The following is a 17,681-nucleotide window of genomic DNA, read 5'->3' as shown; positions in this document are numbered from 1 at the left end:
TAGGCGTTTCGTTGGGGGTCGAAAACCAACCCGAGCGCAGGTGGAGGCCGCACGCGGCAACGCTCCAAAGCGTCGGCCCCGTGACGGAGACACGAGCAGGTGGTGCCGGTGAGGAATTTAAGGCCGTCTGCGATGCGTCCAAGGAGACAGCGGCCACGACCAAGCATGCGTTCGGTTTCTTGCCTCCTTTCCCTGACTTTTGTTTGTCTGGTTCGCCTGCCGAGTCCTCTTCTCCTCTTCTCGCGGCCGTATCATGCGCGGCTCCTCTGCTTGGCCGGGCAGCGATAAGTTCAAACTTATTCGGTTCTCTCTGTGTGTACGTTGCTGCAAAAAAAAAAAATTGTGGTACACACTGCATTTGTGCATCCGGCTAACTACTACTCTGTGTTTTTCTCCGGACTTGTTGATCAACTTGCGTGCCCTGTCCTCTACTCTTCTCGTCAGCTAGCAATATACATACACAATGAGACAGCAGAAAGATCTACGATGTCGCTCTCGTGAATCACATTACCTACTACTTTGGACGACTAGTCCAACCGTTAATGCAGATGCAGCCGGTACGACACACACATCTGTTGGTTTCATGTCACGGGTCGTCGCCAATCGCCAGTATCGTACTACTCCACATTAGCAAGACCATCGTTTCAGAAATTAGTTCAAACTTTTCAAGTAGATCCCAACCACAAGATCATATAATATACTTCGTTGTTTCCTTCAGACAAAAAACTGAATATGTTTTTTTTAAAACGGAGGCAAAAGTTTTGCCTCATCCATTAATTAAGAGAGAAAAGAATTTGTTACAAGTCACTCAATACACGGCATGAGATCACTCTCGCAAAATAAGAGACCCTAAATTTTTTTACACCGGCGATGACCCAAAGGTTGGCCTCAGCATCGATGGACTCAAGCAATGTAGGTGGAGGGGCGCTCTTGTGCTTGAAGACCCTTGCGTTTCGCTCATTCCAGACGGTCCACGTAACAAGCATGGTGAGGGACGCCTTGGCTTGGCGGTTTGGCGTGCCATTGTCGCAAGTACTTGCCCACCAAGCCTCAACCGAGTCGAAGAGGGGCCAACCGTTGTTGTCAAGATCGTGAATGTGGTATTGGTCAATGATCAAAGACCAAAGCCTTCGTGTGTAGCGGCATTTGAAGAAGAGATGAGACACACATTCCTGCACTCTCTTGCAAAGAGGGCAGAGATCACAGTTGGGCCACCCACGTTTGGCCAATCTATCGCCGGTCCAGATTCTGTCTTGCAACGCCAGCCAAGCGAAGAACTTGACTTTGGGGGGGGGGGGGCAAGCCTTCCAAACCATTTTATCCAAAGGTGTAAGAACCATCCCTAAGAATTGCGCCTTGTAAGCATATGCCGCCGAGTAGATCCCACTAGCCGTATGCTTCCATACAATGTCATCCTCGGTGAGTTCATCAAGTTGGACCTCATGCAAAAGCGCCCAAAGAGTGAAGAACTGCGTGATGTGCTCCGCGGAGATGTTGATGGGGGGTTTGATCTTGTGGATCCATGCATTGTGTGAGAGGGCCTCCCGCACCTTCCAATTCTTTCTCTTTGACGCTTCGTGAATGAGCGGGGCAATGTCTTTTGGCTTGCGCCCAAGGAGCCAAGGTGAGTCCCAAAAGGGGGTCTTCGCACCGTTGCCAATGGTGATAGTGGTGGATGCATAGAAAAAATTTAGGTCCTCCTCGTCGTATGGGTTTCCCATCCCCACCCACATCTTGGTGGGATCCTTCCATTCATACCATGGCCATCGCAACCGGAGGGCACGTGTAAACTTGTTGGTGTTAAGGACCCCAAGTCCCCCATATTGAAATGGCCGGCAAACAATCCCCAGTTCACCTTGCATTTCGCTCCCGTCGTCTTGTCCGAACCGGACCAAAGGAAAGCTCTCTGAAGTTTATTGACTTTGAGCAAGATGGTTGGCGGAATAACTAGCGGTGTGGCGGGGTAGACCACTTGGGAGGTGATCACGGACTTGACAAGAGTCGTTCTTCCGATGGTGGTGATGTTTTTGTCCTCATAAGTTGTTAGCTTGCAGCCTTGTCCACTAGAAACTGAAGATCCACCAACTTTAGTTGCCAAACTGAGAGAGGAAGCCCCAAGTAGCGCAGAGGGAAGGAAGTCCTAACAGCCGGTAACCTCTGGGCCAGGCAGCCCAGATCGAGGTGATTGCAGCGGATGGGCACAAAAGAGCTCTTGTGGAAGTTAGTGCACAACCCCGTGACCTCATCAAAGCCGCTCAAAATGTCTGCAAGGTTGTCAACGTCCCTTTTGATCGGAGCCAAGAAGACAGTCGCATCGTCCGCATAGAGGGAGGTCCTCATCATGGCTTCCCTACCCCCTATTTTATGGAGGAGCCCTTTTCTCGTAGCCACATCAAGAATACTTTGGAGAGGATCAATGGCGATGACGAAAAGCAGCGGGGATATGGGGTCCCCTTGCCGAAGGCCCTGTCCATGTTTAATTGGCTCGCCGGCAATACTATTGAGGATGACCCTCGAGGAGGAGGAGCAAAGGAGGGCTGCAATCCAGTCCCTAAATTTGCTTGGGAATCCTCGCCGTTGGAGAAGGTTGAGCAAGTACTCCCACTTCACGGTGTCGAAAGACTTGCGGATGTCAAGCTTGAAGAGAAGTGAAGGGTCTTGCTCTTGTGTAGGCGCCGAGCGAGATTACGGACATACATGAAGTTGTCGCGGATGCTTCTTGTTTTGATGAAGGCGCTCTAGGCGTTGGAAACGAGCTTTGTCATGTGGGGGGCAAGCCTTAAGGAGAGCACCTTCACAATAATTTTTGCAATCGCGTGGATGAGGCTAATGGGCCTATAGTCGGTGATTCCCTCCGCCCCTTCTTTCTTAGGCAGTAGCACCACGTTGGCGGAATTGAGCCACTGGAGGTTTGAGGTGTGGAGGGAGTAAAAATGGTTGATGACCCGCATGAGGTCGTCCTTGACAATGTTCCAACACCTCTTGAAAAAAGGCCCGTGAACCCATTTGGTCACGGGGCCTTGTCACTTGTCATGTCGTTGATCGCTTCGAGGATCTCACCCTCGGTCATAGCAGAGTCAAGGCCATGGAGGTCAAGGGGTTCCAAATTTAGCTCATCCCAGTTGAAATCCTTGCTGCTTATGGGGCCTCTCTTCATGATGTTGGAAAAATGATCATGGATTACTTTCTCCTTGGCCACATGCTCGGTGACCCATCCATGCTCGTTCTTGATTCTGTGGATGTGATTTTTACGCCTTCTAGCATTAACACGGCGGTGGAAGAATTTAGTATTCGCATCCCCCTCCCTAAGGTTGGCGATTCTGGCGCATTGCTTCTTGCGAGATCTTTCAAGCACGGACAAGGCAATGACTCGCCTCTTGAGCCTAGCCCGTAGCTCACGCTCGTCGGCGGACAGGATTCTACCCTCTTGGGCAATATCAAGGTGGAGAATCACCAAAAGGGCGGCTTGGAGGTGGATTTTTGCCTTTGAGAAGAGGCCCCTACTCCACTCGGAAAGTCGAAGCGCCGTCTTTTTGAGCTTGTGGTAGAGAATTTGGTATGGCTCGGTGTGATCAACTCTTTCGCTCCACGCCCTTTGAACCACCTCAATGAATCCGGGCATGGATACCCAGAAGTTTTTGAATTTGAAGACCCGAGGCCTTCGCCGTCCCTTATCATCGGCAAGCAAGAGCGGGCAGTGGTCGGAGAGTGAGGAGGAGAGTGCATTTAGGATATGGGAGTTGAAGGTAGTATCCCATTCTGCATTGCAGAAGAAGGAGTCCAGCTTGCTCAGGGTTGGGTTTACCCTCTCGTTGCTCCATGTGAATCTGCGGTTTTGAAGGTGGATTTCCTTGAGCTCACAACTCTGGAGCGCTGCCCTGAAGCGATTTATCCTGCTGCAATTAACATTTCTCTTGTTCTTGTCTCTCGCCCGAAAAATTTGGTTGAAATCTCCGGAAGCAAGCCAAGCCATCCCTGGCGGTGGCTTCCGATTCAGAAGCTCGGCAAAGAAAGCGTCTTTGCAGGAGTTGTCCGTGGGACCATAGACGGAAGTGACTTTGAAGAGCACATCGTTCCCGTGCACACTAACCATGGCGGAAAGGCAATATGTATTGAGGGATATGTCAGACACGTCAACAAGTAGATCATTGATACGTCTCCGTCGTATCTATAATTTTTGATTGTTCCATGCCAATATTCTACAACTTTCATATACTTTTGGCAACTTTTTATAGTATTTTTGGGACTAACATATTGATCCAGTGCCCAGTGCCAGTTCCTGTTTGTTGCATGTTTTTTGTTTCGCAGAATATCCATATCAAACGGAGTCCAAACGGGATAAAAACTGATGGAGATTTTTTTGGAATATATATGATTTTTGGGAAGAAAAATCCACGCGAGACGGTGCCCGAGGTGGCCACGAGGCAGGGGGCGTGCCCCTGACCCTCGTGGGCCACCAGTAAGGCGGTTGATGCCCTTCTTTCGCCGCAAGAAAGCTAATATCCGGATAGAGATCGTGTTAAAATTTCAGTCCAATCGGAGTTACGGATCTCCGGGAATATAAGAAACGGTGAAAGGGAAGAATCTGGGAACGCAGAAACAGAGAGAGACAGATCCAATCTCAGAGGGGCTCTCGCCCCTCCCACGCCATGGAGACCATGGACCAGAGGGGAAACCCTTCTCCCATCTAGGGAGAAGGTCAGGGAAGAAGAAGAAGGAGGGGGTCTCTCTCCCCCTCGCTTCCGGTGGCACCGGAGTGCCACCGGGGGCCATCATCATCACCGCGATCTACACCAACACCTCCGCCATCTTCACCAACATCTCCATCACCTTCCCCCATCTATCTACAGCGGTCCACTCTCCTGCAACCCGTTGTACCCTCTACTTGAACATGGTGCTTTATACTTCATATTATTATCCAATGATGTGTTGCCATCCTATGATGTCTGAGTAGATTTTCGTTGTCCTATCGGTGGTTGATGAATTGCTATGATTGATTTAATTTGCTTGTGGTTATGTTGTTTTCCTTTGGTGTCCATCATATGATTGCGCGCGTGGATCACACCCTAGGGTTAGTTGTATGTTGATAGGACTATGTATTGGAGGGCAAGAGTGACAGAAGCTTCAACCTAGCATAGAAATTGATGCATACGGGATTGAAGGGGGACCAATATATCTTAATGCTATGGTTGGGTTTTACCTTAATGAACATTAGTGGTTGCGGATGCTTGCTAATAGTTCCAATCATAAGTACATAGAATTCCAAGTCAGGGATGACATGCTAGCAGTGGCCTCTCCCACATAATACTTGATATCGGTCTAGTAAAGTAGTCGATTGCTTAGGGGCAATTTCGCAACTCCTACCACCACTTTTCCACACTCGCTATATTTAATTTATTGTTTCTTTATCTAAACAGCCCTACTTTTTATTTACATACTCTTTATTATCTTCCAAACCTATCCAACAACACCTACAAAGTACTTCTAGTTTCATACTTGTTCTAGGTAAAGCGGACGTCAAGCGTGCGTAGAGTTGTATCGGTGGTCGATAGAACTTGAGGGAATATTTGTTCTGCCTTTAGCTCCTCGTTGGGTTCGACACTCTTACTTATCGAAAACTGTTGCGATCCCCTATACTTATGGGTTATCAAGATCTTTTTCTGGCGCCGTTGCCGGGGAGCAATAGCGTGGGGTGAATATTCTCGTGTGTGCTTATTTGCTTTATCACTAAGTAATTTTTATTTGTTGTTCTTAGTTGTTTTCTATTTTTAGTTATGGGTAGGAAACGCAAAATACCAAAAAAAATAGTTGTACCTACTGAACCAATGGTTGAAGAACCGCTCAAAATCTATCACACTGCTGAAGCCTATTACTTGGATCATCTTCGATCCCTATGTGCTCGTGCTGAAACCCAAACTAGCTTAGTTGACGGTAAATCCTTGGATGAGCATGCTTGTTATGTGCGACACCGAATATCTGAAAAATGGAAAACTTTACTGGACCAAATTTATCATTTGCAATGCTATGCTTGGAATTTATGTGAAATATATGATTTTACTTGTTGTTCTGAAAACCCTAAGAAACACCTTCCCTATCAATGTGAGTTTAGTGATAATGGAATCGTATCTTCGTATTCTAAGGGTGTTTATAATTACTGATGTTCAACAAATTGAAGAATTTGTTGCTTTTAAGGGTGCTTACGAAATTGCTTCTTTGATTGAAAAGTATGATGCTACTCTTTACAAATCTGCAAATTTTTCCATACTTAAATATTGCTATGATAATTATGCTTCTAATGCCTATGTTGAACCATATATTGAAGACTACTCCGCTGTCCAAGAAGAGACTAATATTTTGCAGGAGTCTATGGAAGAAGAAATTGATGAAACTGTGAGCTCATTGGATGAAAAAGATGAGGAGGAGAGCGAAGAACAAAAGAAGGAAACGGTTTATACTATGCATTGGCCTTTACTTTGTGTGCATGAATTGTTCTTTTATGACATACCGATGCATAGGAAGAGAGTTAGACTTCGTCATTACATGGTATATGTTACCTTGTGCTCACCACTAAATTATAAATCATTGTTAATTAAAATTGGCTTTGATATACCTTGGGATCCGGTTGGATCCATTACTTGAGCACTATATACCTAGCTTAATGGCTTTAAAGAAAGCGCTGCCAGGGAGACAACCCGGAAGTTTTAGAGAGTCATTTATTTCTGTTGAGTGCTTTTATATAGTTTAAAAACAACAAAAATAAAGAGGGAAACCCAAAACTTTTCCAAAAAGGAAAGCGAAAGTGAGAAAGACAAGCATTGTTGAAGTAGGAGCTAGCCTTGAAATTTGCTCATGCTCATGGAAACTTTGTGAATCTTGATTACAGAAACTTTTCAATAAAAATAATTATCCCCTTGTACAATTCCATTGTATTATAAAAAATAATGTGCCAAGGTTTGCCTTTAGGATGTTTACATTTGCTTGATGGTTTTCACGGTGTAGGACAGAAGCTTTGGCTGTAGTGCGCGATTTTACATTTTTTGATGGAACGTCATATGGTTCTGATTTTTTTTGCACTGTATTCCTATACAAATTTTTTATTTTTCCTAATTTTGGTAGAATTTTTCAAGTAACATAAATATGGTGAATGTTCAGATTATTACAGACTGTTCTGTTTTAGACAGATTCTGTTTTTGATGCATAGTTTGCTTGTTTTGATGAAACTATCGATTCATATCAGTGGATTAAGCCATGAAAAAGTTATACTACAGTTGAAACAATGCAAAAACAAAATATGAATTGGTTTGCAACAGTACTTAGAGTAGTGATTTGCTTTATTATACTAACGGATCTTACCGAGTTTTCTGTTGAAGTTTTGTGTGGATGAAGTGTTCGATGATCGAGAAGGTCTCGATATGAGAAGAAGGAAGAGAGGCAAGAGATCAAGCTTGGGGATGCCCGAGGCACCCCAAGTAAATATTCAAGGAGACTCAAGCGTCTAAGCTTGGGGATGCCTCGGAAGGCATCCCCTCTTTCTTCAACAAGTATCGGTATGTTTTCGAATTCGTTTCGTTCATGCGATATGTGCAATCTTGAAGCTTCTTTTGCATTTAGTTTTCACTTTTCTTTTATGCACCATGCTGGTATGAGACAATCCTTGGTTGATTTATAGAATGCTCATTGCACTTCACTTATATCTTTTGAGTATGGCTTTATAGAATGCTTCATGTGCTTCGCTTATATCATTTGAAGTTTGGATTGCATGTTTCCCTTTACATAGACAACCGCCATTTGTAGAATGTTCTTTTGCTTCACTTAGATTTGTTAGAGTGTGGGCATACCTTTTGTAGAAAGAATTAAACTCTCTTGCTTCACTTATATCTATTTAGAGAGATGACAGGAACTGGTCATTCACACGGTTAGTCATAAAATCCTACATAAAACTTGTAGATCACTGAATATGATATATTTGATTCCTTGCAATAGTTTTGCGATATAAAGATGGTAATATTAGAGTCATGCTAGTGGGTAGTTGTGGATTGTAGAAATACTTGTGTTGAGGTTTGTGATTCCCGTAGCATGCACGTATGGTGAACCGTTATGTAACGAAGTTGGAGCATGAGGTATTTATTGATTGTCTTCCTTATGAGTGGCGGTCGGGGACGAGCGATGGTCTTTTCCTACCAATCTATCTCCCTAGGAGCATGCGCGTAGTACTTTGTTTCGATGACTAATAGATTTTTGTAATAAGTATGTGAGTTCTTTATGACTAATTTTGAGTCCATGGATTATACGCACTCTCACCCTTCCATCATTGCTAGCCTCTCTAGTACCGCACAACTTTCGCCAGTACCATAAACCCACCATATACCTTCCTCAAAACAGCCACCATACCTACCTATCATGGAATTTTCATAGCCATTCCGAGATATATTGCCATGCAACTCTCATCATCATCATATACATGACTTGAGCATTCATTGTCATATTGCTTTTCATGATCGTAAGATAGCTAGCATGATGTTTTCATGGCTTGTCCTTTTTGATGTCATTGCTACGCTATATCATTGCACATCCCGGTACACCGCCGGAGGCATTCATATAGAGTCATATCTTTGTTCTAGATATCGAGTTGTAATATTGAGTTGTAAGTAAATAAAAGTGTTATGATCATCATTATTAGAACATTGTCCCACGTGAGGTTATCAAAATAAAAGTGGCCAAAGAAGCCCCAAAAAAATAAAAGAGAGAGAGAGGCCAAAGAAGCCTAAAAAAGAAAAAAAAAAGAAAAAAAAAGAAAAAAAATGAGAGAAAAAGAGAGAAGGGGCAATGTTACTATCCTTTTATCACACTTGTGCTTCAAAGTAGCACCATGTTCTTCATATAAAGAGTCTCTTGAGTTATCACTTTCATATACTAGTGGGATTTTTCATTATAGAACTTGGCTTGTATATTCCAACAATGGGCTTCCTCAAATGCCCTAGGTCTTCATGAGCAAGCAAGTTGGATGCACACCCACTTAGTTTCAGTTTGAGCTTTCATATACTTATAGGTCTAGTGCATCTGTTGCATGGCAATCCCTACTCACTCACATTGATATCTATTGATGGGCATCTCCATAGCCCGTTGATACGCCTAGTTGATGTGAGACTATCTTCTCCTTTTTGTCTTCTCCACCATCATATTCTATTCCACCTATAGTGCTATGTCCATGGCCCACGCTCATGTATTGCGTGAAAGTTGAAAAGGTTTGAGAACATCAAAAGTATGAAACAATTGCTTGGCTTGTCATCGGGGTTGTGCATGATGTGAGTATTTTGTGTGGTGAAGATGGAGCATAGCCAGACTATATGATTTTGTAGGGATAACTTTCTTTGGCCTTGTTATTTTGAAAAGACATGATTGCTTTATTAGTGGGCTTGAAGTATTATTGTTTTTATGTCAAATGGTAGACTATTGCTTTGAATCACTCGTATCTTAATATTCATGCCATGATTAGATTACATGATCAAGATTATGCTAGGTAGCATTCCATATCAAAAAATATCTTTTTTATCATTTACCTACTCGAGGACGAGCAGGAATTAAGCTTGAGGATGCTGATACGTCTCCGTTGTATCTATAATTTTTGATTGTTCCATGCCAATATTCTACAACTTTTATATACTTTTGGCAACTTTTTATACTATTTTTGGGACTAATATATTGATCCAGTGCCCGGTGCCAGTTCCTATTTGTTGTATGTTTTTTGTTTCGCGGAATATCCATATCAAACGGAGTCCAAACGGGATAAAAACTGACGGAGATTTTTTTTTGGAATACATATGATTTTTGGGAAGAAAAATCCACGCAAGACGGTGCCCGAGGTGGCCACGAGGCAGGGGGCGCGCCCCTGACCCTCGTGGGCCACCCGTAAGGCGGTTGATGCCCTTCTTTCGCCGCAAGAAAGCTAATATCCGGATAGAGATCGTGTTAAAATTTCATCCCAATCAGAGTTATGGATCTCCAGGAATATAAGAAACGGTGAAAGGGAAGAATCTGGGAACGCAGAAACAGAGAGAGACAGATCCAATCTCGGAGGGGCTCTCGCCCCTCCCACACCATGGAGATCATGGACCAGAGGGGAGACCCTTCTGCCATCTAGGGAGAAGGTCAAGGAAGAAGAAGAAGGAGGGGGGCTCTCTCTCCCTCGCTTCCGGTGGCACCAGAGTGCCACCAGGGGCCATCATCATCACCGCGATCTACACCAACACCTCCGCCATCTTCACCAACATCTCCATCACCTTCCTCCCTCTATCTACAGCGGTCCACTCTCCCGCAACCCGCTATACCCTCTACTTGAACATGGTGCTTTATGCTTCATATTATTATCCAATGATATGTAGCCATCCTATAATGTCTGAGTAGATTTTCGTTGTCCTATCGGTGGTTGATGAATTGCTATAATTGATTTAATTTGCTTATGGTTATGTTGCTGTCCTTTGGTGCCCATCATATGATTGCGCGCGTGGATCACCCCCTAGGGTTAGTTGTATGTTGATAGGACTATGTATTGGAGGGCTAGAGTGACAGAAGCTTCAACCTAGCATAGAAATTGATGCGTACGGGATTGAAGGGGGACCAATATATCTTAATACTATGGTTGGATTTTACCTTAATGAACATTAGTAGTTGCGGATGCTTGCTAATAGTTCCAATCATAAGTGCATAGAATTCCAAGTCAGTGATGACATGCTAGCAGTGGCCTCTCCCACATAATACTTATTATCGGTCTAGTAAAGTAGTCAATTGCTTAGGGGCAATTTCGCAACTCCTACCACCACTTTTCCACACTCGCTATATTTAATTTATTGTTTCTTTATCTAAACAACCCCTACTTTTTATTTACGTACTCTTTATTATCTCGCAAACCTATCGAACAACACCTACAAAGTACTTCTAGTTTCATACTTGTTCTAGGTAAAGCGAACGTCAAGCGTGCATAGAGTTGTATCGGTGGTCGATAGAATTTGAGGAAATATTTGTTCTGCCTTTAGCTCCTCATTGGGTTCGACACTCTTACTCATCGAAAACTGTTGCGATCCCCTATACTTGTGGGTTATTAATCATCCCAGAGCAGCAAAATGCCTCCCTAGTGCCAATTGCCGGTCTTTGCGCAAAATTGCGCAATCTCTGCCCGCCTAAAAAGGCGGCCGTGAACTGATCGATGTTGTCGAGCTTGGTTTCTTGTAGGCAAACAACATGGCAAAACGAAGAGGCGATCGTGGCGTTGACAGTGGAGCGTCGATTTGGGCAGTTCAGCACCCTCACATTCCAGCTCAGAAAATTAATCGGTTGCTCTAGCATTATATAACTGGAAACACCCTGGAGCTTGGCCATCTGATAGACGCAGATGTAGAAGAACTAGCAAAGTTCAGAGCATCACTGATACAACCAGGATGCAAACCACATGCCATGCAAGGCATAACAACAGAGCCTGGCCCTCCGAATACACTAACGGAGTCAACCCAAAGATTACATGGCCATAGGCCGACTACAACTAGCATGCTTGCAGAACAGCTAGTGCCCTTACACATGGACCAAACACGTACAGGGACATGGATCTTTGCTAACATAGGAAATTGGGAACCCAATTTGAGCAGAAGCAGCGAAAGCTCAGCTTGCCTCCAGCTGCGCCACAGCGTCGACGCCGTTCTGCACCAGGTCAAGAGCACCTCCCCCACCATGTGCTATGAGGGCCTCCTCGACATCCACTGCGCTGCTGTCATCAAGCTTGAACAGCCCACGCATGGCTACGATCGCGTCCGGCGACAGCTGGTCCTTGAAGCGGTCCGCGAGCGCATCCAACGCAACGGCAGTGACGTCTTCCCTATCTTTGACAATGCCCAAGCTGCGGCACACGAGGAGCTCGGCAACCCTGGCTGCCGGGGCTGACTTGGGGCGAGCACCAGACGTAGGCTTGCTGATGGAGAACCCACCGCCGGTCTTGGCTATGTTGATTCCAGCCATGGTCTTCCGACGAGCCGTCGGCGCCTTCGGCAGACTTGGAGCAGGGGACGGGAGGACAGCCTCCTGATGGTCTTCAAAGAGGGGCGCTAGGCACTGCAAGCCAACGACACCACCCGCCGCAGCATTCCTTCGCAGCCGCACCGGCGAGGGCGTGCGCCGCAAAGGGCGTTGGAAAGAAGTGGAGGCGTCGGGGAGGCCTCGAAGCCAGGCGGCTTGGCGGGCGAGAGCAGCGGCGCCTGAAGAGAGTCTGATGCACAGAGGCGGAGCAGCACTTGGCTTGGCCGCCCCTGCGAGAGCGGGGATGGGCGGTCATCACTTCTTTTGGACCGAGGCGGTGGTGGTAGCACTGTCGTTGACGACAGCGGAGGGGAGGCAGGCGGCGTGCGGGCCTCCTGGGAACGACGCCGCGCCAAGCGTGGCGAATGCTGGCGTGCCGGGCTGCGGCCACGCCTAGGAGCAGACAGAGGAGGGGCCTACACCGGGAGCAACTCCAGGCCGCGGGCAGCGTCTTCACTGCCAGAGCCGGATCCCAGAAGCACCAAGGAGGGCTGAGCATCGACGGCTGGCTCGGCAGAGCGACGACGGCCTCCACCATCGCGGCGGCCATCGCGCCCCTCATCGTGGCGGGTGTCGCGCGATGCATCCCATGGCTGGCGAGAGAGGCTATGTCTGATGCGGTCGCCCCAGCCCTCGCGGCTTCGCGAGTTGTCGCATCCGCGGCGCTCCCCGTCGCCACGGCCGCATCCAGGGTCGTCATCGCGGTCACACCTGTGGTGCTCGATAGGGCGCGTGAGGCGCTCCCGTGGGTCGCGAGCTTGTCGCTCGCCGTCGATGACGCCCTTCTCGAAGTTGTACACCTTGGAGATGATCTTTGGCCCTTGCGTGGGGTCTTCGTGGATGGAAAGATGAGTAATCACCCTCCGCTCCAGCCTCCAGGCCGAAAATGTCAAGCCATCAAAGCTGAACACATGGTAACTGCATGCTGCAAACTAGGCTATGTGTTTGTCTTCGTCGTGTCCCCAGGGACAGGTTTCACTTCCAAAATTCAGGTCGTTCCAACCAGACACCTCCCTCAGCTAGACTTTCTTGGCGAATTGGTTGAAGGTGAGGATGCATCCCCCGCTAACAAACAGATGCAAGACCAACGGAAAAGTTCAATGTATCGTACAGTTCGGGCCATGTAGAAATTATAATCCCGTCCAAGAGAGAGAAGATTCCAGAGCTACGTACAACAAGCAGGTAGTATGAACTTGACTACTCATCTGGTCGTGCAAAGGCCTGAGCATATGTTGTCCTCATGTGCTAGCTGTTTAAGCTTTGACGATCAATTACTCTAATCAATCATGTTTCAATACAGAATCATGCCACAGACGGCTATCGATGTGATAGATGCATAATATATTTGGTAAGTACGGGCTGCTTGCAACGCCTAGCCAGAACATTATTGTATGCCCATGGATGGATGGTCTGAAATCTAGAAATTTCTTGGAAATCCAATTAGGTAAACTAGGGTCCCTCCCGCAGATCATGAGCAAGGAAGGGGTGGCCTTGCAGATACATAGCTTTAATAAGTTGCAACTATAGGCCCTGAGTTCTACTTTGTCCATCTCTAAAGTTCCTAACTAGTAAGATGCTCGTGCCTTGCACGGAACAGAAAAAAAAGTTTATTTTTCTATGTATGTGTTCAAATTGACCTATGTCGGTTCATCTTTTTTGTAATAAATATCGATATCTTTCTCCGGATATTCAATTTTGTTCGAGAGCATTCATGCATATGAGTGAATAGTAAATGCAAACAAAATAGCAACAATAATTATTACTTCATTTTGCTTATCTGAGATAATATTTATTACTTCTAGATGTAGCTCTAGAAAGAGCAACATAGAGTTCCCTGTGTGAAAATACCAGTTCAGGGAGGTATACACCAAAATTTCAAGTACTCGAAGTTTCATTCTGCAAGAAGATCCTGGATAAGAAATTGAAACCATTGGACACTGCCTATGGATACAATAGAACTATGGAAGACAACTCGATTTGTTACCACCAGAACGTATATGCAATTGCACAAGTAATTTAGGATTGTCTAACAGAGATGAAGGAAGGACCCATGAGATGTATAGAAGATTTTACTATTCGTCCACACTCATCCCTCTTTGTCCTCGATGAAGCATATTAGATGTTGAATGGTAGTGACCATTGAATCACACCTTCACAGACTCCACTCTATCTAAAGATTGTGTGGCTTCTTGGCGGTTTAGTTAGGTGTGAGTACCTATTCACAACGTATGGTATAACCACTGGCTGATGGGTACACGTGGAAGGAAACATCCCACCTCAATTCTGATCAGACAGAGAAAATGAACCGTGGGATTAATGCTAGAAGAAAGATGTATCCTTCTGGAATCATATAACCTACATGATCATGATCCGTAGTTATAAAGCATATGCGTGTTGCCCCGTGTTGTTGCATGTACATAGCTAGCTTTGCTCTACCTCTCTGACCATCCAGCTTTCCTCTCTTCACCCATATAGTATTAGCAACGAAATAAACACGGACAACAGAGTCATGAACCAATGATTTCAAAAACATACAATTTTTTCCGATAAAAGGCGCTTTTATTATCTCAAAAAGTAACATCAAGAGAATACAAAGCATTATGAGTAACACCCGGCCTCTGCATAACTAAGATGCACACTGCCAATCACCTAAAGTCTGATAAAAAGAAGAAAAAAGATGACAAATGGGCGACAGTAGAGTTATATGGACCGACACTATGCCTATGTCAAAAGGGGTGGTGGACCGATCCGGAGATTATGCTGCCACCCATGTTGGGTAAAAACCTCCGTAGCCACCTGTTTCAACCGCGTACACACCGCCTTGAACAGCGGTTGGTACTCAACTCGTTGTAGCGTAGACCACGCATGAAGCGAGTACGTACAACGGAAAATAACCTGCAAAGGAGAAGCATTTTTTATTGAAAACCAAATCGTTTCTACATAGCCAAAGCTACCATAGTAAGGCATACGCTCCCACCCTTATTAGCGTTTTCAACCTATTTGGAATACCATCCAACCAATGACCAAAAATATTGGCGACACTTGTGGGAGGATACAAATTTGACGCTATTTGGATGACTGACCATATAAAACGTGCAAACTTGCATTGGAAAAAGAGGTGTTTGATTTTCTCTTCATGAGTGCAAAAACAACACTTCTTACTCCCTAGCCAGTTGCGCCGTGTGAGGTTATCTTTGGTTAGAACAACTCCCCTACGAAGATACCACATGAAGATTTTAACTTTTAGTGGAATCTTTGACTTCCAAATTTTCTTGTTATTACTCACTGGTACCTCAGAATGTGTGAGCGCACGGTACATAGAGTCTACTGTGAAAGACCCCGATGCAGTAAGGTTTCAGCGAAACACATCCCAACCTTGTGTCAAATTGATCAAATCCAGACGGGATAAAAGATTATGACATGACGTAAGATGGGGGCCAAACAAATCCCGCCTAAACGAAATATTGGGCGGGAATGAACTAAGCACCTGTGCAATAGTTTTATTCTTACCGCGAGCGATGTTGTACAAGGCTGGATATTGTTTTCGGAGACTGGCATTGCCTAGCCAGATGTCTTCCCAAAAATGAACCTTTGACCCGTCGTTTATCGTGAAAGACCCAAAGCGAAAGAGATGTTTCTTTGCTGCCATTAGGCCAGCCCAAAAGTGTGAATCACCAGGTTTCCAATATGCCTGAGACACCGCCTTTTGACCTAGATACTTGTTGCGCAGCATGGTTTGCCAAACACCATCCTCAGTAAGAAGTTTAAACAACCACTTACTAAGTAGGGCCTCATTCTTGACTTCCAGGTCATGAATTCCAAGGCCACCTTGGTCTTTTCGCCTATAAACCACACTCCATTTGGCCAACCTGTATTTTTTGTTTTCACCATCTCCTTGCCAAAAGAATCTGGATCTAAAATAGTCCAGTCTTTGCAGGACCCCTTTTGGGAGTTGGAAGAAAGAGAGCATATAAAGAACCATATTTGTGAGGACAGAGTTAATCAAAACCAACTGTCCTCCAACTGAGAGTAATTTGCCTTTCCAACTGATCAAACGTTTCTCTAGCCGCTCCTCTACATGCTTCCACTCCGCAATGGTGAGACGCCGATAATGAATCGGTATTCCCAGATATTTAATCGGGAATTGGCCATGTGTGCAACCGAACAGGTCAGCATAATCGGCCGCCGCCTCAATGGCTTCTCCAAAGCAAAAAAGTTCACTTTTATGGAAATTAATTTTAAGACCCGACATCTGCTTAAATGCTGACAACAAGAGTTTTAGGTTTCGAGCCTTATCTAGGTCATGTTCCATAAAGAGAATTGTGTCATCGGTGTATTGCAGAATAGAGAGGCCACCATCCACAAGGTGTGGCACTACTCCTGCAATCTGGCCATCCTGCTTGGCGCGCTCAAGCAAAATAGCCAACATGTCAGCAACAATGTTAAATAACATTGGAGACATGGAGTCACCCTGTTGTAGTCCTTTTTTCTCTGAAAGTAATGGCCTACGTCATCATTGACTTTGATGGCCACACTACCTCCAGTTACAAAATTATGGGTCCACTGACGCCATTTATCGGAGAAACCTTTCATCCTTTGGGACTGTTGGAGGAAAGGCCATTTGACCTTGTCATAGGCTTTTTCAAAGTTGATTTTGAATACGACTCCACTCATGTTTTTCCGGTGCATCTCATGGATGGTATCATGTAGGATTACTATGCCATCAAGTATATTTCTTTCTTGCATGAAAGCCGTTTGAGATGGCTGGACAATATTCTCAGCTACTGAGTTTAACCTATTCGTAGCCACTTTGGTGAAAATTTTGAAGCTGACATTAAGGAGGCATATGGATCTGAACTGTTGGATCCGTTCGGCCTCCTTAATCTTGGGCAACAAGACAATCTCGCCAAAATTAAGTCTGAATAGGTCAAGTTTGTCGGCATGAAGACAATTAAACAACTCCAAAAGGTCAGACCTGATGATATCCCAGAAATTCTGATAGAATTCTGCCGGGAAACCATCTGGGCCTGGAGCTTTGTAATGTTCCATTTGAAACACCACAGCTCTCACCCCCTCTTCGGAGAACGATGCTGTAAGGATATCATTTTCTTCTGCCGTGACTTATGGAATATCGTTTGTTCGGGACTCGTCAAGAGTGAAGTTCCCATCAACTGTCGCCCCGAACAGAGATTTGTAGTAGTTGGTGATATACTTTTTAAGCTCCTCCTGACCTTTGTTGGAGACTGTAAATACATTTCTTCCTATGCCACCCATTAGCGACCAATTGGAAGTATCTTGTATTACTATCACCGATCAAAATGAAATCGGCTTTGGATCTTTGGTAGTATTTGATCTCCTCTTCTCGCAAAAGACGTGCAACCTTCTCATTAGATTGATTTTTCAATTCAATCTCTTCTTGAGATAAGGTGCGTGTCTCAGCAATTTTGTCGAGGTTGTTAATGATGGTACAGAGCCGTTGTTTTTCCTTTTTGTATATCCCGTTGGTATGTTTCGCCCATCCAGTGAGGTGTTGCCTCATGGCCCTTATTTTAAAGTTCCATCTCTGAATAGGTGTACGACCAACAGCGGGCCTCTCCCAAACATTCTTGATTATGTCT

The 17,681-nt window shown here is 45.2% G+C and overlaps 2 protein-coding genes across 2 annotated transcripts; both read right to left on the bottom strand.

Moving 5' to 3' along the window:
* Positions 1-3,010: 3,010 nt before the first annotated feature.
* Positions 3,011-4,093, bottom strand: LOC147981753 (uncharacterized). Its single transcript, XM_087516088.1, has one exon. It carries the CDS (start codon positions 4,091-4,093, stop codon positions 3,011-3,013), a length of 1,083 nt encoding a protein of 360 aa, XP_087372214.1.
* A 7,225-nt stretch (positions 4,094-11,318) lies between these two features.
* Positions 11,319-13,691, bottom strand: LOC147981752 (uncharacterized). Its single transcript, XM_087517206.1, has one exon. It carries the CDS (start codon positions 12,004-12,006, stop codon positions 11,653-11,655), a length of 354 nt encoding a protein of 117 aa, XP_087373332.1. The 5' UTR covers positions 12,007-13,691; the 3' UTR covers positions 11,319-11,652.
* Between the last annotated feature and the right edge of the window lie 3,990 nt (positions 13,692-17,681).

The sequence above is a fragment of the Triticum urartu genome, chromosome 3A (assembly GCF_056163025.1).
Source record: "Triticum urartu cultivar PI428250 chromosome 3A, HENAU_Tu73, whole genome shotgun sequence".
Lineage (NCBI taxonomy): Eukaryota > Viridiplantae > Streptophyta > Magnoliopsida > Poales > Poaceae > Triticum > Triticum urartu.
This window is presented reverse-complemented; position numbering and strand designations above follow the sequence as displayed.

Bases quoted from the DNA above. Each gene is read 5' to 3' on its own strand.
- LOC147981752 (XM_087517206.1), bottom strand. From the start codon at position 12,006: ATGGCTGGAATCAACATAGCCAAGACCGGCGGTGGGTTCTCCATCAGC.
- LOC147981753 (XM_087516088.1), bottom strand. From the start codon at position 4,093: ATGGTTAGTGTGCACGGGAACGATGTGCTCTTCAAAGTCACTTCCGTC.